This window comes from Platalea leucorodia (assembly GCF_965183815.1).
Source record: "Platalea leucorodia genome assembly, chromosome: 5".
Taxonomy (NCBI): Eukaryota; Metazoa; Chordata; class Aves; order Pelecaniformes; family Threskiornithidae; genus Platalea; species Platalea leucorodia.
Window position 1 is genome coordinate 9,777,647 of NC_138827.1, and position 16,584 is coordinate 9,794,230.

Genomic DNA, 16,584 nt, shown 5'->3' on the forward strand with positions numbered 1-16,584 from the left:
CGCTCGGAGAACGCGGGAGCCTGGCAGCGGGGGAAGCTCCGCTGCCGGGCGAGGGAAGCCTCGCCTTCGGGAAGCGAAAGCGCTGGCCGCCCCCGGGGCTGCTTCCTGAGGGGCCGGAACCTCCGCGAGTGGCGGGAGGGCGCCGGGGCCCCGCTGGCCGGTCCGGCGGTCTGTGGGGCGGTCCGGGTGAGCCTGGAGATCCGGCTCAGGCTCACAACGCGCTGGGGTGCCGGGGCGGCGGCGCGGCTCTGCGCCCTGTTACGTGGGGCTCCCACCCAGGAGCGGGCCCTGACGGGAGCCGGCCCCGCCGCCCAGCCGAGCGGGAGGCGGCGGAGGGAGGAGGCGGTGCTGGTAGAGCCGCCCGCCCGCCCGTCCCTGCGCGCTGCCGTGGGTTTGTTTTCCCCTAACCAAGCAAGAAGGTTACCCGCGGGCGGCCGCTCGGTTCGGTGTGGTGGCGCCGTATCCGTTAGGGTGCGCGTCCTCCGCCCGGAGACCGGCGGCGGCGAGGGGCGGGCGCCTCCTCCCGCCGCGCCCGGGCCGTGTCACCGCCGGCGGGCAGCAGGGGCTGGGGCTGCGCCCTCCCGGAGGCGGCAGCGACGGCCAGCCTTTCTGTACGCCGGGTTTAAGGACCCTGGCGCGGGGTAGCTTCCCTTAGTGATCTTTCACAGCCTCTTTAGGAGTAGACACGGCGTTTACGGGCTGCAAACCGAAGAGGCAGGGTCGGCCTCTAGCAAGGTGCAATACTTCTGCAGGAAAAACGGAGCTGAGGAAGCTGCGCTGCGTAGGACGTGGAATAACTTCCACAGCCTGGTGCTTGTTACGGAAAGGAAGGATAAAACAGGTGCTCCCTCTCTGACAGAGTAAAGGAAAATAGGTTGATAGTTCATTCTTCTCCGAACTTGTTCTTGTTTACAAATGAGCTGATTTTCTGTTTCTGGAAGACTTGCTCTCCTGAGGCTATTCTTCTTTTAACACATCGAATATATCTGACTTAGAGGATTTGACGTGGCTGATGTGTTACGGTCCTGAGCAAACGAGAAATCAAACCTGATGTGGAATCAAGAAAAGTAATATGCAGCAATTAGAGCCAATTAGAGCATTAGGGTGCCAAAAAGTTTCCCCCCTATATACGTTGTCATGCTGAAAATTGTCTGCCTCACTTTTTTATTTTAGTAATGTGTGAGTAAACTTCCATGTTTAATAAAAAGTGGAAATAATGGGTGGATTTAAAAGTCATTGTTAATGAAACTGATTGAAGTTTTATAACAACATCAGAGCTGTACTTTAAATTCACAGGGGTATGAAATACTTTAAAACTTGAATTTATGTAGCTAAGAAAATTGGAGGGTGTAAGACGGCTCTGACACGTTAGTTGGCTGTTGGAACTGATGGTACTTTTGCTGAGTGCAGTCATTTCGGTGGAATCTGTGTGGTCAGTGACCTTGCAGAAACTGAAAGGAATAAATGTGGCTGCAACTTTTGAATTTCTAGCAGTACCAAAATATAATAAAAAATTAAGAACCGCAGCCGCAAAGCAGAACAGTAGGGATGCTGACAAATTGATTTTTACATAATGCAGCAATGAGGTAGCAGGCTAATAAGTAGGTCTGGTAACACTGATGCAGAAGTGGCCATGGAGAAATAATGAACCGGAGTAAAATGTTTTAATGCATGTTTTTCTGAAATATGGAAGATACTGTCATGCTACAGGGTTCAGTAGAACGCTAGCTATTTTTAAGCATTGTTGGATGCTAATTTTAAAAAGGTGTTTTGCAGATTAATTGTCTGCATACTCATTAGTCTTCATATGAGGGGAAGAAATAGCACCTGTTGGTGCTGAATAAAAGGATCTTGCATTAACATAGTGTTCAAATTAAGAAAATTATTAGTTTAAAAATTCGTTACAGTAGTAAAAAGAATTGGCAAATATATAAAGTAATTTAAAACTTAGGGCTAGAATTAACTTTTGTAATAACTGTGTGTGACTATCTAGAGATATTGTTTGGGGTTTATGTTTAATATTCAAATAATGGTAGGTACATTGGCTTGTGGGATGCACTTCATTGTATTATGAATACCAATATATGTCTAGTGTTGTGAAGAGATTCCTTCCCATTTTACATGCCTTGCTTGTTTGTGCTCCCTGTAAGCTTTCTGAAGCGCTTGCTTTAGGATAAGCACTGGCTCCGTGTGGGTGCTGTGTGCCAGAAAGGTGTCACGTCCTGAGAAGGGGAGGTGTGGAGGCCAGGCTGGTTCTGCTGCTGTGCAGGGGCTGGCTGTGTGCTGAGCCTGGAGCGCGAGGGAGGCACCCGGGCTCATAGGGTGGGTTGAAAGAGCTTCAGTAACTTGGGGGTAAGGTGGAAGTACAGCAGTCCTAGGAAAAAAGATCCTTTACCAGGAGGAGAGAAGAAGGTTGGCAGTCTGGCAGGTGTCGGAGGCATAGACTGGTGGCAATTGCAGCGATGCTCGTGTGTGAAAAAAGGTTGAAAGCCACTGTTAAAACAGCACCTGCAAGCAGGGGCGTATCTTGCAGCAAGCGCTGGGGATGAAACCCCGGCTTGGCCTGGGTCTTATTTTTGTTTACTCTCGGAAGCTGGCTGCGCTGCTGTGGCCAAAAAAGGAATGCTTAATCTCCTTTCCCTGGAGAATACGTGGAACATAATGTCAGAGCAAGCTTGAACTTGTCCCCCCGTATTAGCTATGTTACAAGCTGTCTTATCGCTTGACTAGCCACATTGCAAATGTACTTTTTAAAGACTTATTTGCAGGGTGAACAGCTCTTCTTCATTCCCACATGTGTATTAGACATGTATACTTGCCCAGTGATGCCTTACATTATTATTGGAGTACAATTGATTTTGGCCTGGGAGCGGTATGCCAAGTGTGAGCTGTCGGTGACATCTTTCTTTACTGCTAGTTTGGAAATATCTGTAAAGGAGAGGTATGGAAACACTGACAGAACTGTAACAGAGTAATAGAAATGTTATAATTAGGCAGCCAGAAAGAGCTTGAAAGATTTTTCACCCAAATGCTAATTAACCCATGAAGAAAGTGAGCAAGGAGAAACGCTGAGTCATGGGACAATAGTAAATTAAAGAGACTATTCATGTATAAAGAAAGGCAGCTGGAGATGAAGAAAACAAAAGGAATAAGCACGTGGATTTCACTGGACTCTTTCTCTTGCTCTGCTGTATCTCATTAGATGTCAAAGCTTCTCCTTGGAGTAGCACAACCATAAATTAAACTCAATATCTTTTTAAAATGAATCTGGGGGTTTTTGGGGTACACAGTATCTATAGAAGAGCTGGCTGCTTGGCACTGCTGAAATTCTACCTAATGAGTTACACCTCTGAGTAGGAATGGAATTCTTTGAAAGTTTGGATTAGTTTCTGTGGGAAAGATGTGTATTATATGGGGGGAGTGCTGTTTGTTTTCATTAGGAATCTGATTAAACAAACCTTTGTGTATCCGCTGGTTTTACTCATTCAGCTAAGGTCTTAGTGCGCGCTATAAACATTCTCAGGATCCTGGATGAAACAGGAAAGAACAATTAGCTGCTCTGCATGTTTCAAAGACTAAAAAAGAAATGAAGAGGCTGCGGAGGGCAGAATGCAGAGAAAACCTCTTCAAATATATTTTTTTCTAGATTTTACTTGGATCTCTTTCTGCCTTAGTACTTAACTATTGCTGCTGCTAAAGGAAGGTACCGTGTAGTAGCTATGATGGCAGTTGTTTCAAGAAGCTGCTGTCCTGTGTATTTTTGTGAGTTTGTATTTTCATTTCCCTGTTTAACCACTACTACTACTCCATACAATTAAAAGGAATTAATTTCATATATTAATGTGCTGTCAGAGATACTAGAAAGCATTTGTAACTCTTAAGTCTCTTTTGAAATTGTCATCCAGTGTTAGTCAGGAAAGTTTTAATCCCCCTTTTTTGCCTTCTTACATTGTCGAATGTGCTTTAAAAGCCTTTTTAAAATATAAATTTATATCTATAATTGAGCAATTGAAACCAGGATGAATGGTCTGTTTTATAAAAGAGCAGCGTCCTTAAACTGTGATTGATAAATCAGTGTACATTACTGTTAGTTCCTAGTGGCAATGTTGTTTTACTCAAATACTTCTATTTATATTCTTTTCTGGAATCAAGTCTTTTTTTTTTAATTAGAGATGGAGGCCATAGTTCTCACAGTTCTCTCTTAACATCAGATTCAAAATAAAACCTGAAATATGTATATTTTTGTGATTTATTTCACTTAATGGCATACTTAATTTTCATAGGAGAGGCAAGGCTTTTCTACAAGGACTTATCCACAAGGGAAGCATATGAATACTGATAGGTTTTTTTCTTATAATTTGTCTTTTGCAACTTTTGTTATGAGTACAGTGAACAAATAGAAATAGATTTCTCAGGGAAGGGCTTTGCAGCTACACAAGATAATCTGTGTAGTCCCTCATTATATCTGTGCGTGATCACTTTGATTTCTTCCCTCGTGTTTTCGCACTTACCTTTTTCTTTTCCTCTGACTATTCACTTTAAAAGATGTGTTGAATAATCTCCATCAGCCTGTCACACATACAGACGCTTGGTTAAATAGCCCTTTTGATGTTCAATGGAATGGAAGAGAATCCAGCTGTAGAGGCAGGGTACAGTTGAATGGCTGACAGTAAAATTTCTTCAGTTTTAGTTTATGTATCTCAATAGAGAGAAATCTTGGTCTTTACATTGACTTATTTTTCAACATGCATTTCTTTTCGTAAATATCCCTGCATCTGTATTGACATAGGATATGTTTCTCTGTTCATAATTATGTGATTATTTATGCACCTGTATGCTTTCCCTTTACTCTTGCTTTTTAAGGCATGCAAGATCAAGAAACTATGTTTCAGAATCTGAAGTGTGCAAACTGGAATCTGTACCCTTGGATTTTGGCGATTACCATCCGCTAAAACCCATTACAGTGAGTTTCTTTTTGTGCTTTTTGAAAATGAATGTGAATTAAACCTGATCGTGTTCCTCTTTTTACTTCCCCTCCTTTAACATTAAAAAGCTTTGAAGTTAGTGGTGGTACTAGTGAAGTTGCTGTCTGTGGTAGTGGCCTGCTATTTTAGAGGCATCAAGGTTTATTCTGTTGTTTGTCCTTCACAAAAATTTGCTGGTGCTCTTATGTGTCAAAACCAGTCTCCTTCTGACTAATACAGCATTTCAACTTGTGGGTTTTCTTGGTTGCATTAAATGCTGAATAATGGATAAGTTTAAAATCAAATTGTTGCATTACAAATAACCTGCATAATTGCCTGATGTAAGATTTGGTTTTGGGTTAACTTCCAGTCAGCTGTATGCTTTAAAACATTTATCATTTCTTTAATGTATGAGAAGCTTTTAAAAATGTGGATGTACAAAAAAATCCAGCTTCAAAGAGATGATAGTCGTACACTAATGAATGATAAATGGACAGCAGCTTCTACGCGGGAAGGTCAGTAGGGAGATAAGGCAGAGGCCTTGAGAATGGATTTGATGTTTCAGGCTTGAGTATCGTACAAGAAAAGTACAGATGAGACTGGCAGAGGAAATCAGCAAGGAAGAGGTTGGAGGAGAGGGAGAAAAACAATAAATTAGAGGAAGGGTACTAGAAAGAAATTTAGAATGGTTCTTATAGTTCTGCAGACCCAGGATTGGAAGGAAAAAGAGAAAAGTAATGGAAATGCTAGTGCAGGTGCCTCTAGATTCAGGGGAAAAAGAGGTGCTTCAATTTAAATGCTAATGCTGGTTCTAAAGAGTTTCTTATAGGTGGGTCCTTGCTTTCATTGCAACAGCACAATTGATGTGGTACATATTTTGATGATTTTTTAAAGAAAATGAGGGGAATAAAGTCTTTTTGTTTAATGGTTTTGAATTTTTCTTTCAGGTTACTGAATCCAAGACCAAGAAAATGAACCGGAAAGGAAGTACTTCTTCTACCTCCTCTTCTTCTTCGAGTTCTATGATGGATCCATTGAGCAGTGTATTGGATGGTACCGATCCTTTGTCATTATTTGCAGCAGCTGCAGATCCTGTGACGACTGCTGCTACCATGGTAACACTAGAAGGCAGTTATCTCAACTAAATAAAATTAAAAAAACCCAAACCACAAAGCCAACCCTGGATAAAATATATTTGTCTTACCAATTTGGAGGTTAATGCAAATAGGAAATATACTGTATTAATAGAACAAAGTATTCTTTTTCATTTACCTGTTTTATGTTGATACTTATTTAAATATGGATTTTTTTTTCTTAATATTGTAACTTTTTGGATCAGGAAGCACTTGAAACATTAAGTTGACCTTTATCAGCCTTCTCTTTTTTTTCCAGATTTGTATTTAACATTTGCACTCGTACTTTCCTCATAGGATAGTACACGAAAGAAACGGGATAAAGATGACAGCTCCGCAGTAGGAAATGACTTTGAACCATGGTCAAGCAAACGTGGTGAAATCCTTGCTAGATACACAACAACAGAGAAGCTCTCTATTGTAAGTGGCAGCTTCTCCAGTTTTGTTTATTTGTACTAGACCTGTAATGGATTTTGGATGTTGCTGTTTTGTAATTCTTCCATGAGTAAATACCAGTCCTCTGAATTTCAGTTTTAATGTTGTAGAAAGCTGTACCGCAAGCTCTCACTTACAATGATTGTTTTGGAGCCCAGTCCAAAAGTCTGTTGATACTTAGAAGCCATCACTTTGTCTCTTTGTAGCAATACAAATAACTTCTGGTCTTATGTTTACTTCTAAATGATTAGAGGCTTAATTACCAGCGTAATTACCCTGTGCGTTCTTGGAATGCTAACGAGTACGTGTTTTCTAAAAGTCTGCTTTTTCTGTTTCTTCACAGAATCTGTACATGGGATCTGAAAAAGGTAAGCAGTTCCTTTGTATCTAACAGTAACAAATTTTGCTTGAGGTAGATTGCAGTGACAGGTTTGTGGTCAAGAATAGTTGAAACGTGATTTCCTCTCCTCCCCCCATTCTGACATATGGTTGGATCTATGGTGTTTTGTTTTTTGTTTGTTTTTTTTTTCTTTTGTAAATAAGACTTCTGCTGGATTTTTACTTAAAATAATTATTGAAAACAAACCACTTAACCACCCTGTCCTGTGTGCCTTGTAGGCCAATGAATTTGTGATTATGTGTTGGGGAAGGAACTGGAATTCACTGCCTTCTGCTGTAGCTTAAAACTTTCTTCCTTTTAAAGTGGGCAATGATATTTTGAGGATCATGTTTATTACCTCTTCTGCTTGCTGGAAGGGAAAGCAAACAAGTCCCTTGGGAACTTGTTCAGTTATTCTCTTCACATGAAAGTGAAATGATTTCAACTGTATGCTGAGTATTCAAAAAAGAACCAAATGTTAAATATTTTATCATGTTTTCTAGCGAAGCAAATGTAGGCTAAGTAGTCATAGCTGATTGCGTAGTAAATCAGAATTTTTATATATGAGTAAACATGCAGCATTTCAGCTTCTGCAAAAAAAAAAAAAAAGAAATACTTTTTTGGAATGAGGATGGTCGAACACTGGAACAGGATGTTCAGAGAGGGTGTGAAATCTCTATCCTTAGATATCATTAAATTGACTGTGTATAACCCTGTGCAACCTGCTAAAAATTCAAAATTGGACCTGCTTTGAGGAAGGCAGTTGGACACAGACCTCTGTAGGGCTTTTCTAACCTAAATTATCCTATGGTTCTATCCAGTGGTTCTTTCCTTACCAGCAAAACTTGCAAGAAAATCCATTTATATTCAGTTTTGCTTACTTGTCATTCCCTGTTCAAAGTGAATGAACTGTAGGTACGTTTAAATGTGTGTCTTCTGGAATAGCCACCAAATGAATCAAACCACTTGTCTTCTGTCCTGGAAGCTGACTAGTTGTCTGAGTCCGTCAAGCTCCTTCAGGTTTGTTTCCCTTTGGAAGTCCAAGTGTTTAAATGTTAAAGAAACTCAAACATATAATTCTTTACAGGAAAGGCTACAACTACTGGGTCAGCAGTTTCTGAAAAAGTGAGGACAAGGTTAGAAGAACTGGATGATCTGGAAGAGGTGAGAAAGTTTTCTGATCCAATTACATTACCATTTTAAAAGTTAAATAAATTTGCGAAATAAAAATCTTGTATGAAACCTTTTAAGAAGATCCTGATTCTGCATGTGCTTCTACGGTATTTAAACAAATATATACTTTCCATGGGACTTCTCTAGTAATTTCAGTCCTTATTGTTGTAGAATTCAGGCAGAATCGTATTTTTGTATCACTAGAAATGGTGATTGAAAAATTCACCTGATCTACCACTGTTGATTTACCTTGATACTGTGTACGGTCTGCAGCTGCTATAAAACTTCATGGAGCCTAATAATCTGATAATTTTGTTTGCCCCTGCTGCAGAAGCTGCATACTGTCTACCTAAGCTTGATTAAAGTTACATTTATGTGCTTGATAGAAATACTGAGTACTCAAGTTATTTCTCAAATGGCAGTGTTCTACTGTGCAAAGATGAGGTGTTCCCTAACTTACTTTCCTAAAACCTGAATATGTGGGGTACTTCTAGAATTGTTTTGGGTAATGTTGTTTTGAAATCTGTGCCTCTTAAATAACTTCATATTGCGTGTTGCCTGCACCAGCACAGTTCTAATAGTTGCATATCACAAATTAAGGATTGGATTCTTTTAGTAGAAAAATAAACTCCTCTTTACCGTAAGGAAATATGTAACCTTGTGTGAAACCAATTGTGTTTGCATTTTATCTCTTCATGTGTGATTGTTTTTACTGATGGTTGTTTCTAGACTCTCATATTACGAAATCTGTTCTGTAATGCAGCTTAATAAACCCATCAGTACTAGTCCTGAAGGTAGGTTTTAACGTCACTCCTACTGAAGACTGTTCTAGAACCACCTTCTGATTTTTCTAAATCCATTTATAGTAACTTTTTTGCTGTGTCAGTTTGGTTCTAAAGCTTAAACAATTATTTCTGCTTCCAGCGTTTCACTAGTTTATTTTTGATACGTAATGTTTTTATGAGGTGGGGGTTGGTCTCCTCTCCCATGTAACAGGTGATAGGACAAGAGGAAACGGCCTCAAGCTGCGCCAGGGCAGGTTTAGGTTGGATATTAGGAAAAACTTCTTCACCGAAGGGGCAGTCAGGCACTGGCACAGGCTGCCCAGGGAAGTGGTTGAGTCTCCATCCCTGGAGGTATTTAAAAGATGGGTAGACACAGTGCTTAGGGACATGGTTTAGTGGTGGACTTGGCAGCACTAGATTAACGGTTGGACTCCATGATCTTAAAGGTCTTTTTCAACCTAAACAATTCTATGATTCTGTGATCTTCTGGAAGAACGATCACAAGAATGCTCCAGTACTGAGTGTGAAATGAAGACAGTTTTATTTTCTTACTGAGGGTGAAGCATAGCCAGATTTTTCTTGCTGTCAACAAATTCATTAGGACCTTCCTGGCAAAACAGTTCATTTCTCTCCGATACTGCTTCTACACAGGTGCTAGTATGCTTATGTATAGTGTTAGTGTCCTAATTATACCATCGGTAGAATACCACCGAAATAGTCCAGCATTTCTGATCTCTCAGACAGCGTTGGGTACCGGCATGTATGTCTCTTGAAAACCAAAGCAGTTGTGATGCACTCCTGTGCCAAACACCTGCAGTATTGATGCTGCAAAGGTAAGAAGGGAAAATTAGGTAATTCTGTAATAAGCTTTGTGGGTTCCCCCCCAGTGATTTGACTCTCTAATAATGGCACTCTCTTCCTTCCCTCCCTCTCTTATTAAGTAGACCTGTGTTTTCTTGCCAGGGGTCACAGAAAGAGCTGCTGAATTTGACTCAGCAGGATTACATGAACCGAATTGAAGAACTGAATCAGTCTTTGAAGGATGCTTGGTCCTCTGATCAGAAAGTAAAAGCTCTGAAAATAGTCATCCAGGTCAGTTTTACATTTTCGCTCTGTACAGAACTGCTGAGTTTGGTGTGGCTTGCCCCATTTCTTTCTTGGGGAAAGAAAGGTTTCTCTTATTTTTCTACTGTTTTCTTCTGTTCTTTACTGAAATGCATTTCTCTCAGTTTTATGACTTCTGACAACAGTGGGATTTTCAAGTTTGTTGTTACATATTGGTTTTGACTAGGGTATGTGGGATGGAATTCTTATTGAAGAGAGTGGCCAAATGACAGATGTGGAAATTTTACCTGGTTAGGGATAATTTAAAAAAATAACATGTAGTGATATCAGCTCTTCCTAGGACATGTAATTTCCTTTCCTCTCCTCTTCCCCCTCTTCCCCCTTGCCCCCCACCCCAAATAACACCAGAGTGGCATTTTGAACGTCAGTGTTTTTGCCATCCAGACTTACTAAGGCAACTGAATAATCTGAATTAGGACCCTAGCAAAGTACAGAAAACAACTCCATATTTTTTGTTTTTGTTTTAAACTTCTCCACAGTCTTCCTCTGGCTCATTTGGGGTGACGGGCTGTGAGAGGGGCAGGGAGGATTAGGACAATTAAATGCTCTTTTGTTTGGCTTGGCCTTTATAAAAAGGCCAGAGGCAGAGTGCATCAGAGGACAGAGGAGATAATGACATCCTTAAAAGCTGTAAAACTGATGTAATGCTAATAGTCATCAAGCAGGGTTATATAAAGTCAGTTGTTTGTTTTTTTTCTCATGCTGGATACTCTTGTGAAAACTGTTTGTGGTAATTTCATCTTAAATTGTGGTAAAGACAATAAAGGAAATGAAACATAAACGAGGGGAGATCAGAAAATTATATGTGACCTAGGGTGACTAATGTTCTATTGTAATACTATGAAATCAGCACTATTATTCGTTGAAAGAATCCATATACAGCATTGTGAAGTTTGAATGTCTTAGTGAAGTGAAATCTTACTGTATTTACAGTGCATTAATACATATATAGTGTCTGACATGCAGTGATTATGCATTAATACTTTCATATATTCTTTTGCAAATGGTTTCACAAATGATTTTGAAATAATGCAGTTTCTAAGATGGGATTCAGTGCTTTCTTTTAGGAAAGTGCTATCAAAATTGCATGTTTATCTCAAAGTGTTGTCTGTGTATTGTTCACTTTGCACTTGAACTTCGTGCTGCAGATGCTCATTAATTGAAAGACTGGGTAAAAATGAAATAGGTGTTTGGGTAATTAGCATGAATACAAAAATCTTTAATAAAGGAGATGATAAGTAACTAATAATAATTCTATACTTACAAAGCAGGATAGGGTAGAAACCTGACTGAACTTTCCTTGTTGTGATTCTTCCTAGCAGATAATATCATTTTAAGAATTTTTTTTATCCTCTTAAAGAACTAAGCCGTTTTCTTGACATCAGGCTGTGATTATATACGTAGTCTATCATTAGTATCACAGACTGATTAGTGTGCAATAGGAGGAGTAAGTTTGGCCTTTTTTTTTTGGTTGTTATTTTCAGAAACGTATACTGGGCTGGAAAGAGCAATTTTAATTTGAATGCCAGAATTATCTTGATTTAAGAACTAATGATGAAGTTACACAAAATCTTTCATTTGGACATTGGGGATGGAGCCTTCATTCTCTGTATGAGCGTTTTAAGCTTGAAGTGCAGGAAGAGTTCTGGTTATTAAGGCAGGGTCTGAATTGATAACGTGAATTCCTCAGGTGCCTTTTTACAAGATACTTTACTTGTCAACCTGGAATAAGCTAAGCTACTTAGACTAAGCTGAAGTAAGTTGATTATGTATGTGAGCTCTAAGAAAAGTGGTAATTAAGCGTTCATGGTATGTGTAGGTCCTAAACAGCTACTGAATTACCTTTCTTTGAAGGTGACTTACCACGCAGTACGGAAGATTCCGCTTTGGCTGTAAGATGTGAATGCTCTCACCTGTCTTTTGGGTGCACTCTTAAGTTCCTCCCTGATGAATAAAGCAAAAAGACTAAGTGTGCCCCTCGTTTAAGCATGTTAAATTTTACGATTTTCTTGTTTAAACAAAGCAGTCTTTTGGGCTATCAGATTGCTTCCCGGATTTTTGGAATGTAGTGAAAACTTGAACTTTATTTATTCCACTGAGATTGAAGAACTGTCTCCTGATGGAGAGAGAAGGGACAGAGATCACAGAGGATACCATACTTGTCAGTCTTAAACAGAGACCAGAAAAGACTCATATTCAAAGGCCGCATTTGGCTCAAGTAGGGAGGAGGTGGATTTCTCTCCCCAGTCAGTCATTTGCCTGTTTTCTTCAGGTGGAAGTTGATTTTTTTGTGAATAAACTTCTGCCAAAGTTTTTGACTCCAGTTTAGTCTGCAGTTTTTGCACCATCTTGGGAAACAAAGTATAGCTTAATTAAATATCTTAAAAATAGCTTCATTCCTCCCTGTGTAGTTTGAATTCCTTCATAAATGGACATGTTCCTACCTGGACTTAACATTCAAGGATGCTAGAATTAAGTTGGCTAATAGGTTTTCAAATGTGACTTTGTATCAGCCATCATTATAGTCCAACTGCCGTGATCATGTTGGGTGCCTGTGGGTGGTGAATGATCACAGGTTCCTCCCTAGAGCTGCCTGTGGATCAGCTGGCCTGTTTCCAAAATGTTGGAACTGGTTATGTGAGCTGCAAAGATGTGTTGAAAAGCTCATTAACTAAACTTTTGAAATTGTTTCTTAATTTAGTCTATATCAAATTTAGTGTTTGACATGGATGCTTAGAGAGGTGGTGAGAAACTGAAAAATGCCCTTAAAAAAAAGTTGTTTTATAAAAGAAGTGCCTTTTTGTGCTGCTTCTGGGAGACAATTTGTCTTGTCTGAACAAATGCACAGATCTGCATGGTCAGCTGAAATTCTGCATTGTAGATTACCTTGTATAAAGGAAAAACAGATCTGTGACTAGCTCTGCCGGAAATGAAGAATAACCTGAAAAATACAAAGAGTACCATGATGTGTTATGTTAGAGGTTCTTGTGCTTTTTGCTGGATTGTTCGTGTTGGTCCTTTCCATCTGGAGATATTAATCTGTTCCAGCCTGTCTGGAGTGAAAACACAAACTTGCAATGTCCTCTAAAAATGTTTCTTTGTTTTTTTTTCCTTCTAGTGTTCTAAGCTTCTTTCAGACACAACAGTAATCCAGTTTTATCCAAGTAAATTTGTTTTAATTACAGATATCCTTGATACTTTTGGTAAGTATCTAATGTGCCAGACTTACTACAGAATTGTTAATAAGATGAATTTTTTTTTTTTTTTGTAATGTTAGAAAACATTGAAGTTATCCAAAAAGTGCTGAAACGACTCACAGTTTTAACACAGAATATTTCCAACATAAGCATTTGGACGCCAGTGGTATAAACATGGTATAGAATTGTTGAAAAACTCTTATGAGTGAAGTCTTTAAAATAAAAATATTTCATTTTGTAGTTCTATGCTTTATGTATTAGTGGATATCTAGCACAAAACTTTAGGAAAAGCCATGATCTCTCATTTTGAAATTTAAAGCACACTGTCATTATCATGAAAACATTTTGGTTTTGGCAGCCTCTTGACTCAATATTTCATTCTATTTATATGTGAAGAATAGAAGTCAGAAAGTTTTCTTCAGCTGAACAGGGACTCTGAAGTGATCAAAATGTAGTTACTGAATTTTTTAATCTATTTTTATCATTTTTAAGTGATCCTTTAAGTGAAACCGTCATCCACTTCATGTGATTCTCTTGGTTTTCTGCCATGTTATGGAAAAGATGATGGCATTCAAAGTTGAAGGATATTTTGATGTTTAGCAGGATATGCTATGACATAGATCCAATTGTTTTTTCAGGTCTTGCTTCCTCTTTGTGCTCTTTCCTACTTACCAAAAGTTGCTGAAGATAACGTAATATCCAAACTCAGCAAAGACAGGACATCAGCTGTCCTTTCCTGGCCTGGGAGAAATCTGTCCTGTGTGCTACCTCTGCGCTTAAGGGAGCGAGATAAATTTTTTTTATAGTGTGCGAAGTGCTAAATTCAGACTTAACATTTCATCCTCACTAGAGGGCAGCATAATGTTAGTGTTCTAGGAAGTTTTTTCCAGCTAATTTCAGTGTATGTTGGAGCGGGAACCTTTGTATTAATATTTTGTGGTTTACAGTTTGTTAGTTTGTTATGAATGACCCTCTTTTTTTTTTTTTCTTTTTTTTTTTTTTAAAAAACAAACAAACAAACAAACAAACAGGGAAACTAGTGTATGAAAGAATTCTGTCAATGTGCATGGACAATCGTGTCTCTCTGCCAGGTAACTTTGTGTTTGTTTCTACTGTGATCCTGGAAAAAATCGTGTCTGAGCTAATTTGAGAAAGGTTAAATAGGACCCATGCTACTTTATTTCCTATGAAAAAAGTTCTGATTTGAATCTAGTAATTTGGGGTTTTTAACAGAGTAAAATCCATTGCTCATAGCTTTCACCATTCACAGTGTTTATGCAAGTTTGCATTTTAACTGTGAAGAATATACAGACAAAGCTGAGAGTCTCAGTTTTTGATAAATAGATGTTTTTGTTTGCTACATTGGAAACTGTGGATAGTTTTGCTTTAATTAGGGAAGAATTTTGGAAGAAGGAGCAGGCTGTCAGTATGATCTTTCTGTCTTGGGCCCTTTTCATTTTTTCAGTTGAAGTTCTAACACAATGTAAAAGTTTAATTTGGCATTTACAGTACAAATGTATATGGAAGTACTTCTTTAGGAAGGCACCGAAATATTCCATTGAAATGTGGGCTTTTCCTTGCAATTTGGAGTGTATTAAGTGCATGTCCTTGAAATATGAAACATTCTTACTCTGTAGCTGGCAATCCAACAGTACTTTAGTTTACAGTTAAATCCATAGGATTTGAGCCAGGAGCCTGAAACCAGCAAATATTTAAATTTGAAATAAACCTACAGAAAATACTTAAAATAAATTTGGTGGTTGCAGCTCTGATAAACTGTTCTTATAAACATTAATGAAGGCAGACAGTTCCCGTAGCATGTCATGATTACTGGGCACAGTTACCTCTGGTCTGGAGAGCTGAGCTCATGCTGCAGCTGTACAGCTGCTGGAGGCATTGCTGGTGGGAACTTCCCAAGTAGCTATAAAAGTGGGAGGGAGAAGGAAAATCTGTGCTGCGCTTGCTGTGCGTGGCAGTGTGAACCCCCGGGGATTTCAGGCCCAACCTCCATGCTCATCCCGTGGGAACCAAGTGAAACAAAGTTGGACGAGAACTCGTGTGGTCCTAGATGAGATAGAACATCTTCCTCTACTCAGGCAGCATCTAGCATGTGGCTTCTCTAGTCTTGGCAACCTTCTTGTGGAACAGGAGCTTCTCGCCTTCTGGGAGCAGGGATGGGAAAGCACTGGTATTTTAAAACTGTTTCACAAGGAGTTTATAAGCAGACATTCACGGCAGAAGCTGCTTGTGTAGCTTTATCACTGAGAGAAGAGGGACTCATCCTTCCCAACCATCTTGCCTCAGACCTGGGGTGGTCCCAAGAAGCCCGTTTTTGCCTTCTGTTGCAGGCAATCTGGAGAAAGAGGAGGCAGTTAGCCATGCAACTGCATGCCTGCCTGACCAGAGCACTGTCCCCAAAACCCATCTGTTCCACCCCGGGGTGGCAGCTTTTTCCTGCTGGCAGCTGACACAAATAGTCCCAGAGCTCAGGAGGAGAGAACTGCACTGCAGTGTTAGATGTTCAGTGTACAGGAACAAGTGTTCTGTCAGTGCTTAATATTTCCTACTTCTTGCAATATAGTTTTAAATAATAATCTTTAAAAATTGTTAGCCTTTTAAAGTAAAGAATTTGAGTGCTTAAATCTGCTTTATATGTATGCATTTGTTATAGATTTATATACATGTATTTGTTATAAATTCCCTATATTTTTTTACAATTTCTACTTTTGCAGGGAGGCAGAGGTTAGATTTCTAAGTAGCAGATCTGAGATTAGCTTTGAGTGCTTGACTTCAGCTTCTGAAATGTTACTTAATGCACGATGGAAGCTCTAGTTACCTCTTCTTGCTGTCTGTGTATTCAGTTCTTACTGCTGCAAGAGAGAGCTGAGAGTCAAACATGCTGCCTCGTTTATTATGGTATGCCTAATTCCTTGTTGAAAGGAAAGAGAATACAATTCTAAACCTAGAATGAAAAGCAACTTGTTTCCAGAAAGAATGTAACTATTTTTGAATTGTTGTTTTTTTCCTCAGATAATTTTTCTCCAGAGAGTGTTAATGATACGGCTAAAGAAACTTGCTTAAACTGGTTTTTCAAGATTGCTTCAATCAGAGAACTCATTCCCAGATTGTATCCTTGTCAAAAGAGACTCTCAAAGTGTGTCTGCAGGCTTTTCATAGACTTTTCCAAAAAGGAACATGTTTGTTTCAATAAAATGCAGAGAAATCTGATGTTTATACTGACTTTGGTTTGTTTGTTTCAGGCTGTATGTTTTGAATTTAATTTTGAGTCATGTTTCATAGTAAACCGAATGCTGAATTATTGGCTATGAGCAGCGTGGCAGTGATAAAGTAGAGTTGATGTGTGAAAACTTGGGAAAGAATAAAAATCTTGTA

General features: G+C 39.3%; 1 protein-coding gene across 5 annotated transcripts in view; it reads left to right on the forward strand.

The window, feature by feature from the left end:
- Nucleotides 1–16,584, forward strand: part of VPS35L (VPS35 endosomal protein sorting factor like) — a 57,347-nt gene that overhangs the window by 295 nt on the left and 40,468 nt on the right. For 2 of the 5 annotated variants that reach the window (XM_082312485.1, XM_082312489.1), the window contains exons 2-10: nucleotides 4,864–4,963; nucleotides 5,912–6,079; nucleotides 6,395–6,517; nucleotides 6,876–6,900; nucleotides 7,999–8,075; nucleotides 9,833–9,961; nucleotides 13,113–13,197; nucleotides 14,223–14,282; nucleotides 16,222–16,318. In XM_082312485.1, coding sequence (XP_082168611.1) covers nucleotides 4,864–4,963; nucleotides 5,912–6,079; nucleotides 6,395–6,517; nucleotides 6,876–6,900; nucleotides 7,999–8,075; nucleotides 9,833–9,961; nucleotides 13,113–13,197; nucleotides 14,223–14,282; nucleotides 16,222–16,318 — 864 coding nt within the window. Of the gene's footprint in view, nucleotides 1–797; nucleotides 842–4,863; nucleotides 4,964–5,911; nucleotides 6,080–6,394; nucleotides 6,518–6,875; nucleotides 6,901–7,998; nucleotides 8,076–9,832; nucleotides 9,962–13,112; nucleotides 13,198–14,222; nucleotides 14,283–16,221; nucleotides 16,319–16,584 lie in introns of those variants that run through there. The other 3 variants (XM_082312486.1, XM_082312487.1, XM_082312488.1) reach the window with 3 other exon arrangements.